The sequence below is a fragment of the Oncorhynchus masou genome, chromosome 31 (genome assembly GCF_036934945.1).
Source record: "Oncorhynchus masou masou isolate Uvic2021 chromosome 31, UVic_Omas_1.1, whole genome shotgun sequence".
In the NCBI taxonomy this organism is placed as follows: domain Eukaryota; kingdom Metazoa; phylum Chordata; class Actinopteri; order Salmoniformes; family Salmonidae; genus Oncorhynchus; species Oncorhynchus masou.
The window spans coordinates 79,528,951-79,553,737 of NC_088242.1; the positions used below are offsets into that span (position 1 = coordinate 79,528,951).

At 41.7% G+C, this 24,787-nt stretch overlaps 1 protein-coding gene across 2 annotated transcripts in view; it reads left to right on the forward strand.

Moving 5' to 3' along the window:
• LOC135524526 (NT-3 growth factor receptor-like) overlaps positions 1–24,787 on the forward strand; it is a 317,036-nt gene that overhangs the window by 167,290 nt on the left and 124,959 nt on the right. For both annotated transcript variants that reach the window (XM_064952127.1, XM_064952128.1), the window contains exons 5-7: positions 13,346–13,500; positions 13,865–14,007; positions 16,059–16,200. In XM_064952127.1, coding sequence (XP_064808199.1) covers positions 13,346–13,500; positions 13,865–14,007; positions 16,059–16,200 — 440 coding nt within the window. The remainder of the gene's footprint in view (positions 1–13,345; positions 13,501–13,864; positions 14,008–16,058; positions 16,201–24,787) is intronic.

Sequence of the window (24,787 nt, forward strand, 5' to 3'; positions counted from 1 at the left end):
CCTCTCTAACAGCTTGGACTAAACACAGCAACAGTAAGAGTGATACTGAAAACACAACTGCAACAGCAGCTCCTTGTGTATCTTAACCACCAGGAGCCATACCACTGTGTGCTGCTGTTTGTGTTCTGTTGGTAATTGCTGTCAGCCTTTTTTGGTGCTCAACACAGGATGACTAGGGTGAAAAGGGAAAGTGTGTGTGTGCGTGCATAACCCGTGCATGTGCGTGCATACTTGTACATGTGTGCATGTGTGTGTGTGTGTGTGTGTGTGCATCCCTGTTCCCCAGTCCTGTAAGTGTAATCACAGAGGGGCAAATTACCTGTGCGGATAAGGCAGCTCTGAGGAAACAGGCAGGCAGCCTCATCAGGAGCCCTGGTGCTTGCTTGGGTGCAGAGGAGACCAGAGGAGACCTGCCAATCTCACTGTTCTCCCCTTACCAAGCCGGGCCTAGCAAATGAGCTGCTTTCCTAAGCTGAGACACACACACACACACACACACACACACACACACACACACACACACACACACACACACACACACACACACACACACACACACACACACACACACACACACACACACACACACACACACACACACACATATTAACAGGCACACGCACCTATTAACAGGCACACACACACATGCACACACACACACATATTAACAGGCGCACACACACATGCACACTGATATGGAGACTGCAGGTAATGTTTTATTTATGTACATATTTAACCTTTATTTTATCAGGAAGTCAAACTGAGACCAAGGTCTTTCGAAGACGAGCCTTGAATTACAGAAATTACATAAAAGGCACCAGAACATCAAATTTAAGAACATTTTGAAGATTCCACAAATAAGGTGCAAGAAATCTAAAAGCTGATTTACCTAACTCATTAGAGACTAAAGGAATTTCCAGAGTTAGCCATCCCTGAGACCGGGTGTAATAAGGAGTAGCAGTAGCAATTTAGAGTCAGGGGAAGGATATAAGGTCCTAAACATTTTGGGATGACTTTCTTTATCTTATGAATAAAAAACAGTAGGCTTATAGAGTAGATAATGTTGAATATGGTATTATAGAGTATATTGTATGTATTATTTCTAAGGCACAAGCAGGGTTGGTGTTCATCTTCATTGCTGGCCATGAGATCGATAGGGAAAATATTTTACATCAAATTTCTGCATACTCATTTTATCATGGATCCTTGTGGGTTGGATGAAAGCTTAATTATTATTATTAATTTATTTTTTTAACCTTTATTTAACTACGTAAATAATTACAGAATATTGAGTGCTGGATCAAAGTTAAAAAAGAAAAGTAGAACTCCAAAGTCCAAAATGTAATTCCCTATTAGCTTTGCTCATTTCAGTCATGATTTTTGGAGTGCAGACAGATTTCTAATGGACCTTATTGGCAACCAAAACCATCCCCAGTTGGTCACACTTTAATAAGGAAAAAACTCATCCAAAAGCAAGCCAAAAACACTGCAATCATTTCCCCAGCCTTTTTTCACCATCAAACCTTCAGATACACTTCTTAAATATACAGTACCAGTCAAACATTTGGACACACCTACTCGTTCAAGGATTTTTCTTTATTTTTACTATTTTCTACATTGTAGAATAATAGTGAAGACATCAAAGCTATGAAATAACACATATGGAATCATGTAGTAAGTAAAAAACTGTTAAACAAATCGAAATATATTTTATATTTGAGATTGTTAAAAGTAGCCACCCTTTGCTTTGATGACAGCTTTGCACACTCTTGGCATTCTCTCAACCAGTTTCATGAGGTAGTCACCTGGAATGCATTTCAATTAACAGGTGTGTATTGTTGAAAGGTAATTTGTGCAACTTCTTTCCTTCTTAATATGTTTGAGCCAATCAGTTGTGTTGTGACAAGGTACAGCAGGGGTGGTATACAGAAGACCAAGTCCATATTATGTCAAGAACAGCTGAAATAAGCAAAGAGAAATGACAGTCCACATTACTTTAACTTCTTGCGTCGCGCAATCCCGGATCCGGGATTCTATTTATAGCCTCAAGCTCATTAGCATAACGCAACGTTAACTATTCATGAAAATCGCAAATGAAATGAAATAAATATATTTGCTCTCAATCTTAGACTTTTGTTAACAACACTGTCATCTCAGATTTTCAAAATATGCTTTTCAACCATAGCTAAACAAGCATTTGTGTAAGAGTATTGATAGCTAGCATAGCTATAAGCCTAGAATTCAGCCAGCAACATTTTCACAAAAACAAGAAAATCATTCAAATAAAATCATCTACCTTTGAAGAACTTCAGATGTTTTCAATGAGGAGACTCTCAGTTAGATAGCAAATGTTAAGTTTTTCAAAAAAATATTATTTGTGTAGGACAAATCGCTCCGTTTTGTTCACGTTTGGCTATGAAAAAAACCTGTATCCAGTTATAGCCTCAAGCTCATTAGCATAACGTAACATTAACTATTTATGAAAATCGCAAATGAAATGAAATGAATGTGCTAGCTCTCAAGCTTAGCCTTTTCTTAACAACACTGTCATCTCAGATTTTCAAAATATGCTTTTGAACCATAGCAAATCAAGCATTTGTGTAAGAGTATTGCAAGCTAGCTTAGCATTTTGAATAGCATTTAGCACGCAACATTTTCACAAAAACCAGATAACCAAATAAATAAAATAATTTACCTTTGAAGAGCTTCGAATGTTTTCAATGAGGAGACTCTCAGTTACATAGCAAATGTTCAGTTTTTCCTGAAAGAATCTTTGTGTAGGAGAAATCGCTCCGTTTTGTACATCACATTTGGCTACCGAAACGAACCGAAAATTCAGTCACCAAAACGTCAAACTTTTTCCGAATTAACTCCATAATATCGACCGAAACATGGCAAACGTTGTTTAGAATCAATCCTCAAGGTGTTTTTTCACATATCTCTTCATTGATATGCAGTTCGTGGAAGCCTGCTTTCCCCTCAGAATCGCATGGAAAAATACCAGCAGCTGAAAATGACGCACCAATTTCGAAGGAGGACACCGGGCGGACACCTGGAAAATGTAGTCTCTTATGGTCAATCTTCCAATGATATGCCTACAAATACGTCACAATGCTGCAGACACCTTGGGGAAACGATAGATAGGGCAGGCTCATTCCTCTCGCATTCACAGCCATATAAGGAGACAACGGAAAACAGAGCCTCAAAAATCCTGCTGATTTCCTGGTTGCCGTGTCATCTTGGTTTTGCCTGTAGCTCCCGTTCTAGGGCACCCACAGACAATATCTTTGCAGTTCTGGAAAATTCAGAGTGTTTTCTTTCCAAAGCTATCAATTATATGCATAGTTGAGCATCTTTTTGTGACAAAATATCTTGTTTAAAACAGGAACGTTTTTCATCCAAAAATGAAATAGCACCCCCAGATTTTCAAGAGGTTAAGACATGAAGGTCAGTCAATCCAGAAAACGTCAAGAACATTTAAAGTTTCTTCAAGTGCAGTCACAACAAACATCAAGCGCTATAATGAAACTGGCTCTCATGAGGACCGCCATAGGAAAGGAAGACCCATAGTTACCCCTGCTGCTGAGGACATGTCCATTAGAGTTAACTGCACCTCAGATTGCAGCCCAAATAAATGCTTCAGCGATCAAGTAACAGACACATCTCAACATCAACTATTCAGAGGAGACTGCGTAAATTGTATTTTTTATTTGATTTATTTAACCTTTATTTAACTAGGCAAGTGAATCAGTCCTTAATGGTCGAATTGCTGCAAATAAACCACTACAAAAGGACACCAATAAGAAGAGACTTGCTTGGGCCAAGAAACATGAGCAATGGACATTTGACCAGCGGAAATATGTCATTTGCTCTGATGAGTTCAAATTTGAGATTTTTAGTTCTAACTGCCGTGTCTTGGTGAGACGCAGAGTAGGTGAACGGATGATCTCCACATGTGTGGTTCCCACCATAAAGCATGGAGGAGTTGTGATGGTGTGGGGGTACTTTGCTTATTTATTTAGAATTCAAGGCACACTTAACTAGCATAGTTACCACAGCATTCTGCAGCGATATGCCATCCCAGCTGGTTTGCACTTAGTGGGACTATCATTTGTTTTTCAACAGGACAATGACCCAAAACACACATCCAGGCTGTGTAAGGGCTATTTGACCAATGAGAGTGATTGAGTGTTGCTTCAGATGACCTGGCCTCCACAATCACCTGACCTCAACCCAATTGAATTGGATTGGGATGAGTTAGACCGCAGAGTGAAGGAAAAGCAGCCAACAGGTGCTCAGCATATGTGGGAACTCCTTCATGACTGTTTGAAAAGCGTTCCTCATGAAGTTAGTCGAGAGAATGCCAAGAGTGTGCAAAGCTGTCATCAAGGCAAAGGGTGGCTAATTTGAAGAATTTCAAACCTCATGAAGCTGGTTGATACAATGCCAAGAGTGTGCACAGCTGTCATCAAGGCAAAGGGTGGCTACTTTGAAGAAACTAAAATATAAAATATATTTTGATTTGTTTAACACTTTTTTGGTTACTGCATGATTCCATGTGTTATTTAATAGTTTTGATGTCTTCACTATTATTCTACAATGTAGAAAATAGTAATAATAAAGAAAAACCCTGGAATGAGTAGGTGTGTCCAAACTTTTGACTGGTACTGTATATATACTTAAAGACTGTATGTTTTATCCTGTTGTGGAAGTAGTGTTTTATTTACAGTATTTCCAAATTACTTATTCTTTAGATGCTTTTGCATAACCTCTATAACCTGCAATAACAAATATTTTACCCGTCAGTATTATATTTATATCTCACATAATGCCTATTTGATAGATTCTTGCATGAGAAATGTTTTATTTGAATCATACATTTGCTAGTTATGGCCCTGTACTGTGCAATAAATAGTTTCCCATATGAGATTCTCTCTATGTGGATGTTTGATGGCAACACTCTAACTCGGTCTTATATATTGCATTCATAAAAGACAAGATCAGTTTTATATCTCTTCTTCTGATGGCTTTCCATTGAGTGTCTTGCTGCTGGGGGTTGAAGACAGGCCTGATGAGATGGATGGCTCACAATGGCCTGGCACTCTTTTCTGGGGCTTTATAGCGCTTCAAGAAAATATAATATTACCTTCTTTTAGTCTGTGTCTTTTAGCCAAGGGAGCCGGGCTATAGACACTGCTCACACAGCCCAACCACTTACAAGGCCTGTAAATGGTATCAGAGCAGGGGGATTGCTAAATGGCAAATCTGTTGTAGCTGCTCCAAGGATGATGATACGATAAAATATTATTTACAGCACAAGCACAAAGGCACATTCACCAGTGTCAACAAACATTTTCTATGTGGCCACAAAGCTGCTTTGCCAGGGGCTGGGAGGGTCATCGATCCCCTTTCTACTGATGACCTTTCTTTAATCCTGCATGGGCTCTATAGAAAGACGTTTATGAACAGCCAGGACATGTCTGTGTTAGTCAGTGTGAAGAGATCATCTATTTTTAAAACAGTGGAACAGACACATTATTGGTATCATTAAGAATGTAAAGAAGTAGATGGTGCTCAACCAACGTGAGTCGTGGTGCAACCTAACATCATTGGAAAGGAAAAGGCACAACACTCGCTCACCGCAGAATGCTTTCTGACCGCTGTTTCCTTTCCAATGGTATTATGAAGAACCCGTCAGATCAGGCAAGACACAAAACAACACAATCATGTCAGTTTTCGTGCCTTCGTCACTTAGTGTCTCTTTAAAGAACATACATTTCTCAACAAATTAAGGGAAAGTAATCTTGGAACATGCTGGCATACTTTGCCCTACATTGACTACTGTGCAGGTGGTGTCCATTAGCCAAACTCTGCCTATACATCAAAATGTTGGCACAGCCAATTAGAGAGAAACTCTTCTCTACTCCTTTCTGTTGGGACTTCACTTCATTCTGGCTAAAACTGGGTACATCACAAGGTTAGAAAAAGGGAAACAGCATTAAGAATGTGAAGGGCAGTAGCACAATCCCCATTTATTTAATGCCCATTTTAATGTGCAGCTGCTGACTGGATGCCTGGATGGGACAACAAAGGCAAAATGTCCACTGTGATTAGTCGTGGGAGTAGAATCTCTAATGACCGGCCTCTTAATTAAAATCCTGAAATAATTAGGTGTGCATCGCTTCATGTCTGAATTGCCATGTATTCATCACTGGAGTCAATGGTGTCTCTGTGATGAGGTGTTACTTCATAACAGCCTAAACTGTGATAGCTAAATCCTGCAATTCCTTTCATAGGACTGTTCTGATTAGTTTGATCAGTCATGGAAATGGCTGCACGCAGGCTACTCATCCTTAATCTGTAAAAGGCAGACAACTCACAGAGTATTACAAAATACTTTTGTCATTATCTCTAGTGCAATAACTTCAAATTGTGCATTTCTGAACTATATATATATATATTCTTGATGAAAACACATTCTTGCATCTCTGGCTCTAACAACATGAAAGGAACACATTTTCAGCTGAGATGGAATAAGAAGAGCAGGGTGTTTTGTGTTAATGTGTTAGGTGCCAGTCATTCACCCATGTGCATGCCCCAAAGCTCAGAGCTGGCATGTCCATCTGCTGGCATGATTACACATGACCCATGCTTTCTCTTTGGGGTTACTACAATTAACCCAGACAAACCCGAACACCAAACACCAAGCCAGGACTAAAATGTAACAACTCTCTAAAGCCTACACTGGAGCTTCGTCAGAAGAAAAGTTTTAAGTAAAAGAAGAAATAACAGGGTATTGTTTGGACACAACTGTGACATGAGCCTGATATTATTCATACTACCAAGATCAAAGCGAATGCAGAGGCAAACATATGCCGCTCTGCACATAGCTGGAGATGTAGACCTGCATTCACTGAATAATACCAATCCTGCTGTAATATTGATTGTTAGCCTGAGGTGGTCGCTCAGCGGATAGAGATAATAAGCTGCTCAGCAAAGAGGACTGGAGGGAACAAGGTTAATGTACTGTATGTAGAAATGTTCATGCACTCATAATGATGTTGCTTTTATTGATTGGTGCTCCCTGCCATCCCTTCTGATTCTTTACTAATTTGTTATAATTTTGTCATCGTACGTTAGCATGTGTTTCAGGGATAAATGCATCTCTTGGTCATTGAAGATGCGACTCATGCATTTTCTATACAGTAGGAAGGAATTGACTGGAGGGAATATCCATCTCTATGAAATCTGGATTTTAGATGGAAAACCGAGCTTGCAGTAAGCTTGGGAGTAACCAAGTGTGGACCGACAACACGGCGTGGCTGGTTGTGTGTCTGCTCTGTGTTAGGCATTCAGAACACCCTTACAGCTCTCTGTCACAGTGGAGACATTGACACCAAGGCTTGGTCAAGGAGCTCAATATAACCAGTGCTGCCTACCAGTGTTTGCTTGCTTGGCCATTTGATACATATACCAGGGCATCAGCCCAGGCCACAACACTGTTTTACTCACCCACACATTGAGACGTATATCTCAACTTGTCTCCCACACCTTCACCCCCTTCCTTCCTTCCTTCCTTCCTTCCTTCCTTCCTTCCTTCCTTCCTTCCTTCCTTCCTTCCTTCCTTCCTTCCTTCCTTCCTTCCTTCCTTCCTTCCTTCCTTCCTTCCTTCCTTCCTTCCTTCCTTTCACCTTCTACCACTTCTGTGACTGGTTGTGGTTGTTGAAACAGCTCTCATGCCTGACTGAGCATCACTTTCCCCCAGCAGTACTACAGACCGGCATCCACGCATGTCATTTAGAATGGGGATCATTGACAACTCTTTCCACCCCCAGTTTGCTTTCAGAGCCAGTGACAGATTGACAGCATGTTGTCACTGTATCAGAATCAACAAAACAATTCATATAAGGATGTATAACCAGAACATAGCGTGTCTTCAGACATCTTGTTCTTTGTTTGGCCTATTGCCACATCATCCATATGGATCGAAAGAGATAAGTATTTTACCATGCTTTGGAGTTGGCAATTTTGTCCACATTTGAAAATAATGATGTGCAATTTGAGCTTGACGCACAGGGAGATGTCAGAGCTGTTCTGCCTTTGTTCATTGTCATAGATAGTTACATTTTTGTACATTATTCATGTCAGGTATTTTCTGAAGAAGTCTTTATTCTGGCCTTTTTTTGTTAAACTGCATAACTTCTCAAAAGTGAAGAAGATAACTCTAAATGTCTCATTGCTTATCTGATGGGCTGAGCATGAATTCTACGTGAAACTCAGTTTGATTAATAAATAGATTATGGGGACAGGTGGACTTACATCTGTAATTACCATATTATTAAGCAATGACCTCTCATATGGGGATCAGATTAACAGTGCAGGGAAGCCAATTCAATCCCTGGCTCCAAGAATGTTTGAGGAAAGGTAATGAGACCAAGCAGAGAGAAGCCTGCTGTCTACCTCATGGTTCTGTAATCTAGGAGGAGGAAGGTCGGGGTTTACATCCCTGGCCCCTATTCTATTCATATTCACTGCCTTTAATTAGCCACTGCTCTTCATTTGGGCTCCCCCTTGGCTATGCCAGATCATTGATATATTCACTGTACCGTGTGGGGAGATCACCTAAATTCAATTTAGTTGTATGCATGTGGATAGAATAATCTCAGCTTTTCAAATAATTACCCCCCCCCCAAAAAAAAACAAAAAAAAACAACATAATTGGATATGTTAGAGAAATGTTATTGGATTTCTCCAATATGGTCCACATCTGTAAACTGAGATTGATTTCTCCAATATGCTCCACATCTGTAAACTGAGATTGATTTCTCCAATATGGTCCACATCTGTAAACGGAGATTGATTTCTCCAATATGGTCCACATCTGTAAACTGAGATTGATTTCTCCAATATGGTCCACATCTGTGAACTGATATTGATTTCTCCAACTGCATATATAGATTAGAAAGCTAAGTGATTGCAGGTCAGTAAATATTTGATGTCATCGTCATTTGATTTTGCAATATTCCTTTGTTGCAGTGTTCAGCTCCTCCATGGTCTCTCTCTGTTGGTGTTTGAGGAAAATCTAGCCAGGGAGACTGTATAAATCCTGTACTGGGATTTCACCAAATATGGCCTAACTCGTTATCAAATGTGTACAGATAACATTAACATTTAGCCAGCTTGCCTAGAGAATACCGTACCGTGTATTTAATGGGCAATCTTTTATATCTGGCATAGCTATTGCCACTTACTGAACACTCACATACTATAGGGACCTTGTTAAATTGGGCATCACCAACTTTACCTTTAACTGATGAAAAACCCTTGTGTCTCATTTATCCTGGTAAGTGTATGTGGCAGGCTGATCAATTCCCAGTCCATCTTGAAAATGGGAGCTATTTGTATTCAGGCCACACCTCCCTACGCATAATTCCATGTACAATACTGTACAAAAGAGGTAAAAAATTATTTATGTATGCGTTTCTCTGTTGTCACATATTGTATCCAATGTCCCTCCGTACCTGTCACATGCTAAGTTAGCCATTTTAAAGCAGATACTAATGTATAATACATAACCATGATTAAGTTATATGTGACTTGCCATTCTCAGCTCAGCATATAGGCTACTGGACTCCCATGAGTGTTCCTAGCTGCATGCCACCTTGACCTTTCCAAAGGTTAATTTGATGTTTTTTTCAGGTTAGTAGAAGATATGCAAATGGCTATTCTCACAGGCCATAATCAGTCAGTGCTGTGGGCTACCCTTATATCTTGCTATCCTCGGTTTATTGTCTCTATGTTGTTAATTAAGTACATATTTTCAAAGGTATGTTGTGATGGTACTGAGTAATAAAAAAGGCCATATGCCAACCAGAGGAGGCTCATAATAATGTCTGGAACAGAGCAAGTGGAATGGCTTCAAACACATAGAAACAATGTGTTTGACACCATTCCACTTATTCCACTCCAGCCATTACCATGAGCCTGTCCTCCCCAATTAAGGTGCCACCAACCTCCTGTGCTGCCCCCCCCCCACACACACACACACTTCATAAAGGTGTTTTATTCATGTTGTAAGTACTGTAGGAAGCCTTTGATCACCATTCTTCAAAGCAACTTAATGCACATGTGGAACAATGAACCCAGGGTACTCTGTCCTTGGACAGAACAGAACACACAATACTGCACAAAACCAAGTTTGTCCATGTATTGCAGGCAAATACCTCATCATTTAAAGACAACAGAAAAAGTCTCTGTGAGTGACTCTCCCCCCCCCCCATCCAGACCTGCGTGTTACGTAGTGTATAGCAATGGCTGCGATGTTCTTTTGGCATGCACACTCCACTTTTCACGCGCGATCTCTGAACCCATCTTGTAAATCAGAAAGGTTATCTCTCTTTTGTGAACTGGTGAATCAATAAGTATACAAGCACACAGCTAGCTAAGATCATGTTAATGAAATGTCCTCCAGGTCCAGGTGTTTTATCTCTCTTTCCATATGTTGGATCTAGTTTGCTGCGCTGTACTACCCACTCGGCCCTCAGAGACCCAGGCAGCAGGAAGCGGGCAGCAGGCAGCAGGAAGCAGGGTGCACATCATGTGGAACTAAAGGGATTAGACATGCTAACTGCCACTTCATAGTCTTCTCTAGTCCATGGACAAATGTAACAAATGTGATGATAATGTCAGGAAAGATGTCAAAAGTGGAAAGTAGTTTTCCCATGTGGATGAAAGACAGAAAGAATACAATGGGCACGTTCACTATTTTATTCAGATATGAGCATTGTGAGGACTATTCATTTGACCCATTCTCCTTATCTTAATGAATAAGAAATGTCTGGACAAATGTCTCTTAAGGGGTAAAATAGAGGAAATGACATGATGTCGTGTAAAGGCTTGTTTGAAGCAGTAGAGCTAACAGTGATACCCAGTCTGTCTCATCAGAACTCCACACCTCATCACAGGAGCTGCCTGGGTGTGAGGATCTGGAAAGCCTGTGGTGTGAGGGGGGTCGTGGGTGGGAGTGTGTTAGGCGTGTTGTTTATGGGGATAATTATGATTAATAATTCTAATCATTATTAATGTTTTGAGCATCACACCCCTCCTGTTCTCCAACCCTCATTAATCCTTTGTTAAAATAATGTGAGTCTTACTGTACAGTATGTGCTCATGCTCAAGCACTGTAATATTCTATTTTCAATATTGAAATTCACGGTCACCCACCAAAGCACATGAATTTAAAAGTGTATTTGCTCTGGGTGGCTCTACAAAGAAGACCTTTAGCTCTTCCCTGCTATCATTTTCAAATTTGTCACCCGTGTCGTTCACATTAATGTGACAATATTGATTTAGCCAGGGCTGGTGCAGGGCCTGTGTTTGTTGAGGGAAGGGCTAAGTCCAAATCATATCCACCCGCTTCCAGCCCCAGCCTACGGTTAGACAAATCAAATCAAATTATTTGTCACATACACATGGTTAGCAGATGTTAATGGGAGTGTAGCGAAATGCTTGTGCTTCTAGTTCCGACAATGCAGTAATAACCAAAGAGTAATCTAACCTAACAATTCCACAACTACTACCTTATACACACACAAGTGTAAAGGGATAAATAATATGTACATAAAGATATATGAATGAGTGATGGTACAGAACGGCATAGGCAAGATTCAGTAGATGGTATAGAATACAGTATATACATATGAGATGAGTAATGTAGGGTATATAAACATAAAGTGGCATAGTTTAAAGTGGCTAGTGATACATGTATTACATAAAGATGGCAAGATGCAGTAGATGATATAGAGTACAGTATATACATATACATATCAGATGAGTAATGTAGAGTATGTAAACATTAAATTAAGTGGCATTGTTTAAAGTGGCTAGTGATACATTTTTACATCTATTTCCATCAATTTCCATTATTAAAGTGGCTGGAGTTGAGTCAGTATGTTGGCAGCAGCCACTCAATGTTAGTGGTGATGGCCTTGAGATAGAAGCTGTTTTTCAGTCTCTCTGTCCCTGCTTTGATGCACTTGTACTGACCTCACCTTCTGGATGATAGCGGGGTGAACAGGCAGTGGCTCGGGTGGTTGTTGTCCTTGATGATCTTTATGGCCTTCCTGTGACATCGGGTGGTGTAGGTGTCCTGGAGGGCAGGTAGTTTGCCCCCGGTGATGCGTTGTGCAGACCTCACTACCCTCTGGAGAGCCTTACGGTTGTGGGCGGAGCAGTTGCCATACCAGGCGGTGATACAGCCCGACAGGATGCTCTCGATTGTGCATCTGTAGAAGTTTGTGAGTTCTTTTGATGACAAGCCAAATTTCTTCAGCCTCCTGTGGTTGAAGTGGCGCTGCTGCGCCTTCTTCACAACTCTGTCTGTGTGGGTGGACCAATTCAGTTTGTCCGTGATGTGTATGCCGAGGAACTTACCCTCTCCACTACTGTCCCGTCGAATTTGGATAGGGGGGTGCTCCCTCTGCTGTTTCCCGAAGTCCACAATCATCTCCTTTGTTTTGTTGACGTTGAGTGTGAGGTTATTTTCCTGACACCACACTCCGAGGGCCCTCACCTCCTCCCTGTAGGCAATCTCGTCGTTGTTGGTAATCAAGCCTACCACTGTAGTGTTGTCCGCAAACTTGATGATTGAGTTGGAGGCGTGCATGGCCACACAGTCGTAGGTGAACAGGGAGTACAGGAGAGGGCTCAGAACGCACCCTTGTGGGGCCCCAGTGTTGAGGATCAGCGGGGTGAAGATATTGTTACCTACCCTCACCACCTGGGGGCGGCCCGTCAGGAAATCCAGTACCCAGTTGCACTGGGCGGGATTAGCTTTCTTGGGAACAGGAACAATGGTGGCCTTCTTGAAGCATGTGGGAACAGCAAACTGGGATAAGGATTGATTGAATATGTCCGCAAACACACCAGCCAGCTGGTCTGCGCAAGCTCTGAGGACGCGGCTGGGGATGCCGTCTGGGCCTGCAGCCTATTGTACTCAAAGCAAGTAAAAAAGTAATTTAGTCTGTCTGGGAGCAAGACATCCTGGCCTGGAGATGAGATGGAGGGTCTCCAGTTCCTTCCCAGGCACGGTGTGATGACTGTTTGGGACTGGTCTGGAGGATAAGACTGTCCTTCACCTACTTCTGCCTGTCCTGACGGTAAATGACCACAGATGCATAGTGTTGTTTCTCAACATACATTTTTTATTCTCTCTCTCTCTGTCCCCCTCTCTCTCTCTCTGTCCCCCTCCCTCTCTCTCTCTCTCTCTCTCTCACTCTCCCTCCCTCCCTCCCTCCCTCCCTCCCTCCCTCCCTCCCTCCCTCCCTCCCTCCCTCCCTCTCCACAGGAGGCTGGAAGAAGTGGTGTTTGAGTGTGGCTGTGATATCCGCTGGATTCAGCTGTGGCAACAGCGAGGGGAGGCTGGCCTGAACACCCAGCAACTCTTCTGCAACAACGGAGCCTCCAAGATCCCTCTGCAGGCTATGAATATCTCACTCTGTGGTACGAACCACTGGCGCCACGTTCCCTGCTTCACACTCCTCAATCATCCCATGGTAGAATAATAGGGAGCACTTTACTTGGAATGGCTGTCATAGAGCCTAGACTATTCACATCGAATTCTTAAGAATGACCTAAACGCCTGTCATAACTCATCTCATGACAGCCGGCCAAAAAGAGTCATGACAACTCACTGTTCTGAAACTCTGCTTGTTCGTTCCTTTCCCTTTCCCAAATAGATTGCACAATAGCTCAAAGTGTCTCAGTGAGAATTTCAAGTGTGCTGTGTCTAGGTTCTATTGTATTCCCTCTCTGTCTCTCTCTCTCTTTCCCTCCATCTCTCTCCCTTTCTCTCTCTGTCTCTCAGATCTGCCGGACATCAGTGTGACGCACTTTAACCTCACGGTTGTTGAGGGGGACAGAGTCACCATCACCTGTAATGGATCTGGATCCCCCCTACCTGAAGTGGACTGGACCGTCATTGACCTCCACTCCATCAACACTCACCAGGTGGGCTAGGGGACAAACCAGGGGACACACAATGCACTCTGTGATTATATTGATCACTGGGTTGTACACTATGTATACTAAAGTATGTGGACACCCCTTATCAGTGGATTTAGCAATTTCAGCCACACCCATTGCTGACAGGTGTCGAAAATCGAGCACACAGTAATGCAGTCTCCATTGTCAGTAGAATGGCCTTTCTTACTTACTGGCCTTTACTGAGGAGCTCAGTGACTTTCAACGTGGCACCGTCATAGGAGGCCACCTTGCCAACAAGTCAGTTCGTCAAATTTCCACCCTGCTAGAGCTGCTGTCAACTGTAAGCGCTGTTATTGTGAAGTGGAAACGTCTAAGAGTGACAACGGCTCAGCTGCGAAGTGGTAGGCAACACAAGCTCACAGAATGGTACCACTGAATGTTGAAGCGCGTAGCGCGTAAAAAATTCCTGCCGTCGGTTGCAACACTCACTACCGAATTCCAAACTGCCTCTGTAAGCAACGTCAGCACAATAACTTTTCGGCGTGAGCTTTATGAAATGGATTTTCATGGCCGAGCAGATGCACAAAAGGCTAAGATCACCTGCAATGCCAAGCGTTGGCTGGAGTGGTGTGAAGCACGCCGCCAAAGGACTCTAGAGCAGTGGAAACGCATTATCTGTAGTGATGAATCACACTTCACCATTTGGCAGTCCAACGGACAAATTTGTTTTTTGGCGGATACCAGAACAATGTTACCTGACCCAATGCATAGTGCCAAATGTAAAGTTTGGTGGAGGTGTCACGCCTTGGTCTTAGTATTTTGTGTTTTAGTTAATTAGTTGGTCAGGCCAGGGTGTGACATGGGTTTATTGTTTGTTGTATTTCTTAGTGGGGTTTTTTAGTTATTGGGATTGTGGCTGATTAGGGGTGTGTGTTGCATAGGTTTGGCTGCCTGAGGCGGTTCTCAATCAGAGTCAGGTGATTCTCGTTGTCTCTGATTGGGAACCGTATTTAGGTAGCCTGGTTTTCACTTTGTATTTCATGGGTGATTGTTCCTGTCTCTGTGTTAGTGTTCACCAGACAGGCTGTATAGGTTTTTTCACGTTCCGTTTGTTGTTTTTGTTATTTCATGTATCGTCATTTGTTCTATTAAAAACATGAGTAACCAACACGCTGCATTTCGGTCCGACTCTCTTTCGACAAACGAAGAACGCCGTTACAGGAGGGATAATGGTCTGGACCTGTTTTTCATGGTTCTGGCTCCCAGTGAATGGAAATCTTTTAATACAATGACATTCTAGACGATTATGTGCTTCCAACTTTGTGGCAACAGTTTTGGGAAGGCCCTTTCCTGTTTCAGCATGACAATGCCCAAAGCGAGGTCCATACATGACAGTGCACAAAGCGAGGTCCATACAGAAATGGTTTGTCAAAATTAGTGTGGAAGAACTTGACTGGCCTGCACAAAGCCCTGGCATCAACCTCATGAACACCTTTGGGATAAATTGGAATGGAGACTGCAAGCCAGGCTTAATCTCCCAGCATCAGTGCACGACCTCACTAATGCTCTTGTGGCTGAATGGAAGCAAGTCCCAGTAGTAATGTTCCAACATCTAGTGGAAAGCCTTCCCAGAAGAGTGGAGGCTGTTAGAATAGCAAAGGGGGAGGACCAAGCCATATTAATACCAATGATTTTGGAATGAGATGTTCGACAAGCATGTCTCCACATACTTTTGGTCATGTAATGTACCATTGTGATCTGTGTATATATAGCTGCATGAAACTACCTGGCTTGTGACCTTGGAGTTTGTGTTAACTACAGTACAACTTCAGGGTCAGTGCCATTTAGATTCCAGTTAGTTATGAAATTCTGTTGTTGTGCAATAGAGAATGTCCATGTCCAATTGTGTGTTTCTGATTCCACAGCTTTCTGAAACCCTGGAAATGTTTAACATGCAGAATATGACATCTAAAATCCTTAATTGTCTGCCGCTATGCTATGAGGTTGTCAAGCACCTTTATCTTTATCCTACTGTTTCACTCACTCCTCTCTCTTTCTCTCCTGCTCTGTTCCAGTCCACTGTGTACTGGCCCAATGTCCACTCCATCAATCTGACCCTGTTCAACGTGAGTCGTGATGACAACTTCTACATGCTGACCTGTATAGCAGAGAACAAAGTGGGAATGGCCAACACCTCAATTCAGCTCACTGTCCATTGTACGTAGTGATAACCAATTCCACTTCAAAGTTTGTATTTATCAAATTGCACATCGCAAACACTGTGTTTGCTGTTTGATGGAGCCAATATTCAGCTCACTCTCCAATGCATGTACAGAATGCAAATATTCAGATCACAGTCAGCCCATGAATGCTGCAGATGTTGTCAAGCACCTTGTTACACCACTATTTAGCTTTTATATGCAGACAACGTTTAATTACATTTTATTCCTCAAATTGTGCTATGAATTCTTTATGTGCATCTAAGTTACATGTACAGTGGATTTGGCAAGTATTCAGACCCCTTGAATTTTTCCACATTTTGTTACGTTACAGCCTTATTCTAAGATTGATAAAGATTAAAAAATAAATACAAATGTTTTAATCAATTTACACACAATACCCCATAATGACAAAGCAAAACCAGGTTTTTAGATTTTTTTGCAAATGTATTAAAAAACAACAACAAATATCACATTTACATAAGTATTCAAACCCTTTAACTCAGTACATTGTTGAAGCACCTTTTTGAAGCACCGATTACAGCCTTGAGTCTTCTTGGGTATGACACTACAAGTTTGGCACACCTGTATTTGTGGAGTTTCTCCCATTCTTCTCTGCAGATCCTCTCAAGCTCTGTCAGGTTAGATGGGGAGCGTCTATGCACAGCGATTTTACATTTACATTTACATTTAAGTCATTTAGCAGACGCTCTTATCCAGAGCGACTTACAAATTTTCAGGTCTCTCCAGAGATGTTCGATGAGGTTCAAGTCTGGGCTCTGGCTGGGCCACTCAAGGACATTAAGAGGCTTGTCCCAGAGTCACTCCTGCATTGTCTTGGCTGTGTGCTTAAGGTCATTGTCCTGTTGGAAGGTGAACCTTTGCCCCAGTCTGTGGTCCAGAGTGCTCTGGAGCAGGTTTTCAGGATCTCTCTTAAGGATCTCTCTGTACTTGGCTCCGTTCATCTTCCCCTCAATCCTGACTAGTCTCCCAGTCCCTGTCGCTGAAACACATCCCCACAGCATGATGCTGCCACCACCATGCTTCACCGTAGGGATGGTGCCAGGTTTCCTCCAGACGTGACACTTAGCATTCAGGCCAAGAGTTCAATTTTGGTTTCAACAGACCAGAGAATCTTATTTCTCATGGCCTGAGGGTCCTTTTGGTGCTTTTTGGCAAACTCCAAGTGGGCTGTCTTGTGCCTTTTACTGAGGAGTCACTTCTATCTGGCCAGTCTACCATAAAGGCCTGATTGGTGGAGCGCTGCAGAGATGGTTGTTCTTCTGGAAGGTTCTCCCATCTCCACAGAGGAACTCTGGAGCTCTGTCTGTGTGACCATCGGGTTCTTGGTCACCTCCCTGACCAAGGCCCTTCTCCGCAGATTGCTCAGTTTGGTTGGGCAGCCAGCTCTCGGAAGAGCATTGGTGGTTCCAAACTTCTTCCATTTAAGATTGATGGAGGCCACTGTGTTCTTGGGAACCTTCAATGCTGCAGACATTTTTCTCCAGATATGTGCCTCGACACAATCCTGTCTCGGAGCTCTAAGGACAATTTCTTCGACCTCATGACTTGGGTTTTGCTCTGACATATGCTGTCAACTGTGGGACCTTATATAGACAGGTGTGTGCCTTTCCAAATCATGTCCAATCAATTGAATTTAACACAGGTGGACTCCAATTAAGTTGTAGAAACATCTCAAGGATTATCAATGGAAACAGGATGCACCTGAGCTCAATTTCAAAGTCTCATAGTAAAGGGTCTGAATACTTATGTAAATAATATATTTCTGTTTTTATTTTTAATACATTTGCAAACATTTCTAAAAATGAGTTTTTGCTTTGTCACATTCTCCTGTAAAGTAGACTAGTGGTATTTTACAGTATATGTGTAAAATTATTACAAAGCTAGAATTCAAGCTAAAATCATTAATTGAAACAATAAAAAAGCAGCAACCTTGCTTGTGTTTTGTTAAAAAGATGAGGGATGGACCTGGAGAAGTGTAACCACTCTCAAATATATTGGCAGAGCTATGGTTGCAAGGACTGACCAGCTATGATATCAACATTATAGATTTAACCATGTTTTGCGGCTATTCAGTGTTTTTTTTTACATGTGCATTGTTTACAAACATTGTTATAAAAGCATGTATTTTGTGTTCTGATGGGGTATGACAGTCGAACTAAGCTTATGAGGCATTTATAAGTTATATTCTTCGAGAATCAATGGGTATATATTCTTAATTTACAAGTCCAAAAATGGATGTAGCAACTAAGGATTCCAGCTATAAGGAATAAGCAATCTCCCTTGCATTCTGATGTCTGACTACTGATCATAAACTCCATCTTATAGATAGTAACCCAGAGGTGTCAAACTAATTTTGCCTTGCGGTTAGCATTCGGTCTTCACCAAGGTATGGAGGGCCGCGCTTCAAATGTCTTAGATTTCCTCACAGTTAAAATTTGCTAAGACTTGTCCACAATCCATAGCTTTTTGAATTTCTGATGCTCCCTGACTGTCTAGCATTCATTTCAATGACTGTTAGCAAGCTGGACAGAGTGAATAGACTATACATGCACACAAGGGTATGTGGACACACCTTCAAATTTGTGGATTCGGCTATTTCAGCCACTCCCGTTGCTGTCAGGTATATAAATCGAGCACACAGCCATGCAATCTCCATAGACAAACATTTGGTGTATAATAGCTTTACTGAAGAGCTCAGTGACTTTCAAAGTGGCACCGACATAGGATGCCACCTATCCAACAAGTCAGTTTGTCAAATTTCTGCCCTGATGTTATTGTGAAGTGGAAATGTCCAGGAGAAACAACGGCTCAGCCACCAATTGGTAGTTGACACTATCTCATAGAACGGGCTGCCGAGTGCTGAAGCTCGTAGCGCATTAATGTTGTTTGTCCTCAGTTGCAACACTCGCTACCGAGTTCCAAACTGCCACTGGAAGCAACGTCAGCACAATAACTGTTCGTCAGGAGCTTCATGAAATGGGTTTCCATGGATGAGCAGCCACTCACAAGCCTAAGATCACCATGCACAATACCAAGGGTCGGCTGGAGTGGTATAAAGCTCACCCCCATTGGACTCTGGAGCAGTGGAAATGCTCTCTCTGGAGTGATGAATCACACTTCACCATCTGTTAGTCTGAAGGACGAGTCTGGGTTTGGAGGATATCAGGAAAATTCTAACTTCCCTTATGCTTAGTGCCAACAGGTGGAGCTTGGTGTAATGGTCTGGGGCTATTTTTCATGGTTCGGGCCCCTTAGTTCCAGTGAAGGGAAATCTTAACGATACAGCATACAATGACATTCTAGATGATTCTGTGCTTCCAACTTTTGTGGCAAAAGTTTGGGGATGGCCCTTTCCTGTTTCAGCATGACAATGCCCCTGTGCAGTAAGCAAGGTCCACACAGAAATGGTTTGTCAAGATCGATGTGGAAAAACTTGACTGGCCTGTACAGAGTCCTGGCGTCAACCTCATCAAACACCTCTGGGATGAATTGGAATGCAGACTGCGAGCCAGGCTTTATCTCCAAACATCAGTGCCCAACCTCACTAATTCTCTTGTGGCTGAATGGCTGAATTTCTTCTCAATTATATTCTTTATTATACTTTTTTACTCATACGACCCGTGGGCCAGATTGAATGGGCCATATCTTTGACACCCCTGTTGTATCCTTTGTTAACTACTCCTATTCATTCTATCAGTACTCCTATCCATTCAATGCTATCCATTCTATCAGTAATCCTATCCTTTATTTGTTCACCATTCTATTACTACTCCTATCCATTATATCAGTAATCCTATTCATTATATTTTCACCATTATAATACTACTCCTCTCCATTATATCAGTAATCCTATTCATTATATTTTCACCATTATAATACTACTCCTCTCCATTATATCAGTAATACTATTCATTATATTTTCACCATTCTATTACTACTAATCTATCCATTATATCATTACTCCTATCCATTCTATCCTCTCCATTCTATCAGTACTCCTATCCATTCTATCCTCTCCATTCTGTCAGTACTCATATCCATTCTATCCTCTCCATTCTATCAGTACTCATATCCATTCTATCCTCTCCATTATATCAGTACTCATATCCATTCTATCCTCTCCATTCTGTCAGTACTCATATCCATGCTATCCTCTCCATTCTATCAGTACTTCTATCCATTCAATATTATCCATTCTATCCTCTCCATTCTGTCAGTACTCCTATCCATTCTATCCTCTCCATTCTATCAGTACTCATATCCATTCTATCCTCTCCATTATGTCAGTACTCATATCCATGCTATCCTTTCCATTCTATCAGTATTCCTATCCATTCAATGTTATCCATTATCCTCTCCATTCTATCAGTACTCCTATCCATTATATGTTTGCCATTATATTACTACTCCTATCCATTCTATCAGTACTCCTATCCATTTTATCCTCTCCATTCTATCAATACGTATGTCCATTCTATCCTCTCCATTCTATAACTAGGCCTACTTTTATCCAATCTAGCAGTTCCATTCTATCAGTACTCCTATCCATTTTATCCTCTCCATTCTATCAATACGCATGTCCATTCTATCCTCTCCATTCTATAACTAGGCCTACTTTTATCCAATCTAGCAGTTCCATTCTATCAGTACTCCTATCCATTTTATCCTCTCCATTCTATCACTACGCATGTCCATTCTATCCTCTCCATTCTATAACTAGGCCTACTTTTATCCAATCTAGCAGTTCCATTCTATCAGTACTCCTATCCATTCTATCCTCTCCATTCTATAACTAGGCCTACTTTTATCCAATCATGCAGTTCCATTCTATCAGTACTCCTATCCATGCTATCCTCTCCATTCTATAACTAGGCCTACTTTTATCCAATCTAGCAGTTCCATTCTATCAGTACTCCTATCCATATTATCCTCTCCATTCTATCACTACGCATGTCCATTCTATCCTCTCCATTCTATAACTAGGCCTACTTTTATCCAATCTAGCAGTTCCATTCTATCAGTACTCCTATCCATTCTATCCTCTCCATTCTATAGCTAGGCCTACTTTTATCCAATCAAGCAGTTCCATTCTATCAGTACTCCTATCCATGCTATCCTCTCCATTCTATAACTAGGCCTACTTTTATCCAATCTAGCAGTTCCATTCTATCAGTACTCCTATCCATTTTATCCTCTCCATTCTATCACTATGCATGTCCATTCTATCCTCTCCATTCTATAACTAGGCCTACTTTTATCCAATCTAGCAGTTCCATTCTATCAGTACTCCTATCCATTCTATCCTCTCCATTCTATAACTAGGCCTACTTTTATCCAATCAAGCAGTTCCATTCTATCAGTACTCCTATCCATGCTATCCTCTCCATTCTATAACTAGGCCTACTTTTATCCAATCTAGCAGTTCCATTCTATCAGTACTCCTATCCATTCTATCCTCTCATTCTATAACTAGGCCTACTTTTATCCAATCAAGCAGTTCCATTCTATCAGTACTCCTATCCATGCTATCCTCTCCATTCTATAACTAGGCCTACTTTTATCCAGTCTAGCAGTTCCATTCTATCAATGCCCAGAGGCCAGTGTATTGAATATTGATGCCTGCAAGCTGGGCGGTGGTTCTCTTGGATGTGAATATTTTATCCATGACAAGGCAGTTGGCCAACAGAGGTGTAACATTATTGTCTCCATACGCAATACATATTGATTCCCAGAGATTATGATGAGATCTGCAAACTCAGGTGGAAACAAGTCTCTCTCTCTCTTATGCTCGCTTACTCTCTCTTACGCTCTCTTACACTCTCTCTCAATTCAATTCAATGGGCTTTATTGGCATGGGAAACATGTTTATAATGGCAAAGCAAATGAAATATACAACAAACAAAAGGTAAATTAACAAGGGAAATATTAGTGAATGTTACACTTCCCAAATTTTTCAAAGAGGATACAGTTGAAGTCGGAAGTTTATATAATCTTAGCCAAATACATTTAACCTCAGTTTTACACAATTCCTGACATTTAATCCTAGTAAAAATGTCCCTTGTTTTAGGTCATTTTGGATTCCACAAGCTTCCCACAATAAGTTGGGTGAATTTTGGCCCATTCCTCCTGACAGAGTTGATGTAACTGAGTCAGGTTTGTAGGCCTACTTGCTCGCACACGCTTTTTCAGTTTTGCACACAAAAGTTCTATAGGCTTGAGGTCAGCGCTTTGTGATGGCAACTCCAATACCTTGACCTTGTTGTCCTTAAGCAATTTTCCACAACTTTGGAAATATGCTTGGGGTCATTGTCCATTTGGAAGACCCATTTGCGACCAAGCTTTAACTTCCTGACTGATGTCTTGAGATGTTGCTTCAATATATCCACGTAATTTTCCTTCCTCATGATGCCATCTATTTTGTGAAGTGCACCAGTCCCTCCTGCAGCAAAGCCCCCCCACAACATGATGCTGGCACCCCTGTGCTTCATCGTTGGGATGGTGTTCTTTGGCTTGCAAGCCTCCCCCTTTTTCCTCCAAACATAACGATGGTCATTATGGCCAAACAGTTCTATGTTTGTGTCATCAGACCAGGGGACATTTCTCCAAAAAGTAAGATCTTTGTCTCCATGTGCAGTTGCAAACCGTAGTCTGGCTTTTTTATGGCTGTTTTGGAGCAGGGGCTTCTTCCTTGCTGAGCGGCCTTTCAGGTTATGTCAATATTGGACTTGTTTTACTGTGGATATAAATACTTCTGTACCTGTTTCCTCCAGCATCTTCACAACGTCCTTTGCTGTTGTTCTGGGATTGATTTGCACTTTTCGCACCAAAATACGTTAATCTCTAGGAGACAGAGCGTGTCTCCTTCCTGAGCGGTATGACGGCTGCGTGGTCCCATGGTGTTTATACTTGTGTACTATTGTTTGTACTGCTGAACGTGGTACCTTCAGGCATTTGGAAATTGCTCCCAGGGATGAACTAGACTGACCATAGATGTGGAGTTAAGTGGTGGGCACTTTGATGAGGTGTGATATTATTACTGCGTCTGGCCGCCATCGTTCAGAGTGGATGTGTCCAATCAACCAAAAGCCTGGAGACAAACCAATGTTCCTGTGGTCAGTAGCCACATCCTAGCAGCAGATACAAATGTCAACAAAACACCATTTGTATGGTTGGCCTTCAAACTACTGAAAGTCTCTCTACTTGGAGTTGGTTTCCTTGGATGTGGATATATTTCATCCATGACAAGGCAGTGGTCCCCCACGTGAAAGATTGCAGAGATTCATAGAATGTTTCATCACATAATGTGCATGATTGCTTTCCAGCCGAGCGAGGAGAGAGGGGCTCTGACCCTAGTTATTCAGTGGCAGTGCACTGGTGCAACACAGCAAAGCCATTTGTTTTTGTTTGTGTTGTTCTTTATGAAGCCACATGCTCTTTGGTTTCCTAACCTTCCTGGTAATTACCAATCATCTCAACAGCCGCTTGGCTTGTCTGTTGGAAACGCCTTAAAACACAGAATGTCAACAGCTGTGGTGATTAGTTAGACTAACTGATCGTCAAGTTCCCTTATTAGACCACATTGTTTCCTTCAGCTGGATACCAGAACAGGGTAATATGATGAGCGTTTGTTGCTCCTGCATTTACAGTCATACTGAGTGGTGTTGGCCAACAGGGTGCAACACTATTCCCTCCATATCCAATGCATATTGATTCCCAGAGATTATGATGAGATCTGCAAACTCAGGTGGAAACTAATGAATCTCTCTCTCTCTCTCTCTTTCTACAGTCCCTCTATCTCAAACACTCATTTTCAGGGTGTTTTTCTGAATATTTTCACAAAGACCCCCTGTGTTTGACCTTGAAATACTAACAATGAGGAAATTGGTATGTACTCGGTGTATATAGTGTGTATTTTAGGGTTGTCACGATACTACGATATCTGATTGTCCATGGCAATAAAGAAAACACAAAGCAGACTAAACTCTTTGTCTTTCAAAATAACCTACTGCATGTAAAATATTGTGTGCTCTAGCTTGGAAAATAAACATGATTCTGGTTGACAGCATAGGGCTGCTTGTTTCCAACATTTTTCCGCAGGTAATGTAGTCCGCTTCATGTGTTGTTTCCTTGCCACAATACCTCTGAGCATCGCGATACTTGTATTGTGACATCCCTAGTGTATTTTAGCTGAATTAACAGTGAATAAGAATATGATTGATGCTTTACATGAGCTCTGTATGCCACATTCACAGCCCTGGATTTGCAGATGGTTAGCTTCTAACAGATTGACCATAGATGTGGAGTTAAGTGGTGGGCACTTTGATGAGGTGTGATATTATTACTGCGTCTGGCCGCCATCGTTCAGAGTGGATGGGTCCAATCAACCAAAAGCCTGGAGACAAACCAATGTTCCTGTGGTCAGTAGCCACATCCTAGCAGCAGATACAAATGTCAACAAAACACCATTCATATGATTGGCCTTCAAACCACTCAGTCTCTACAGACAAACTTGAAAATACATGGGTACAGGGTGTAACTATAGAATATTGTGTGACTGTCCT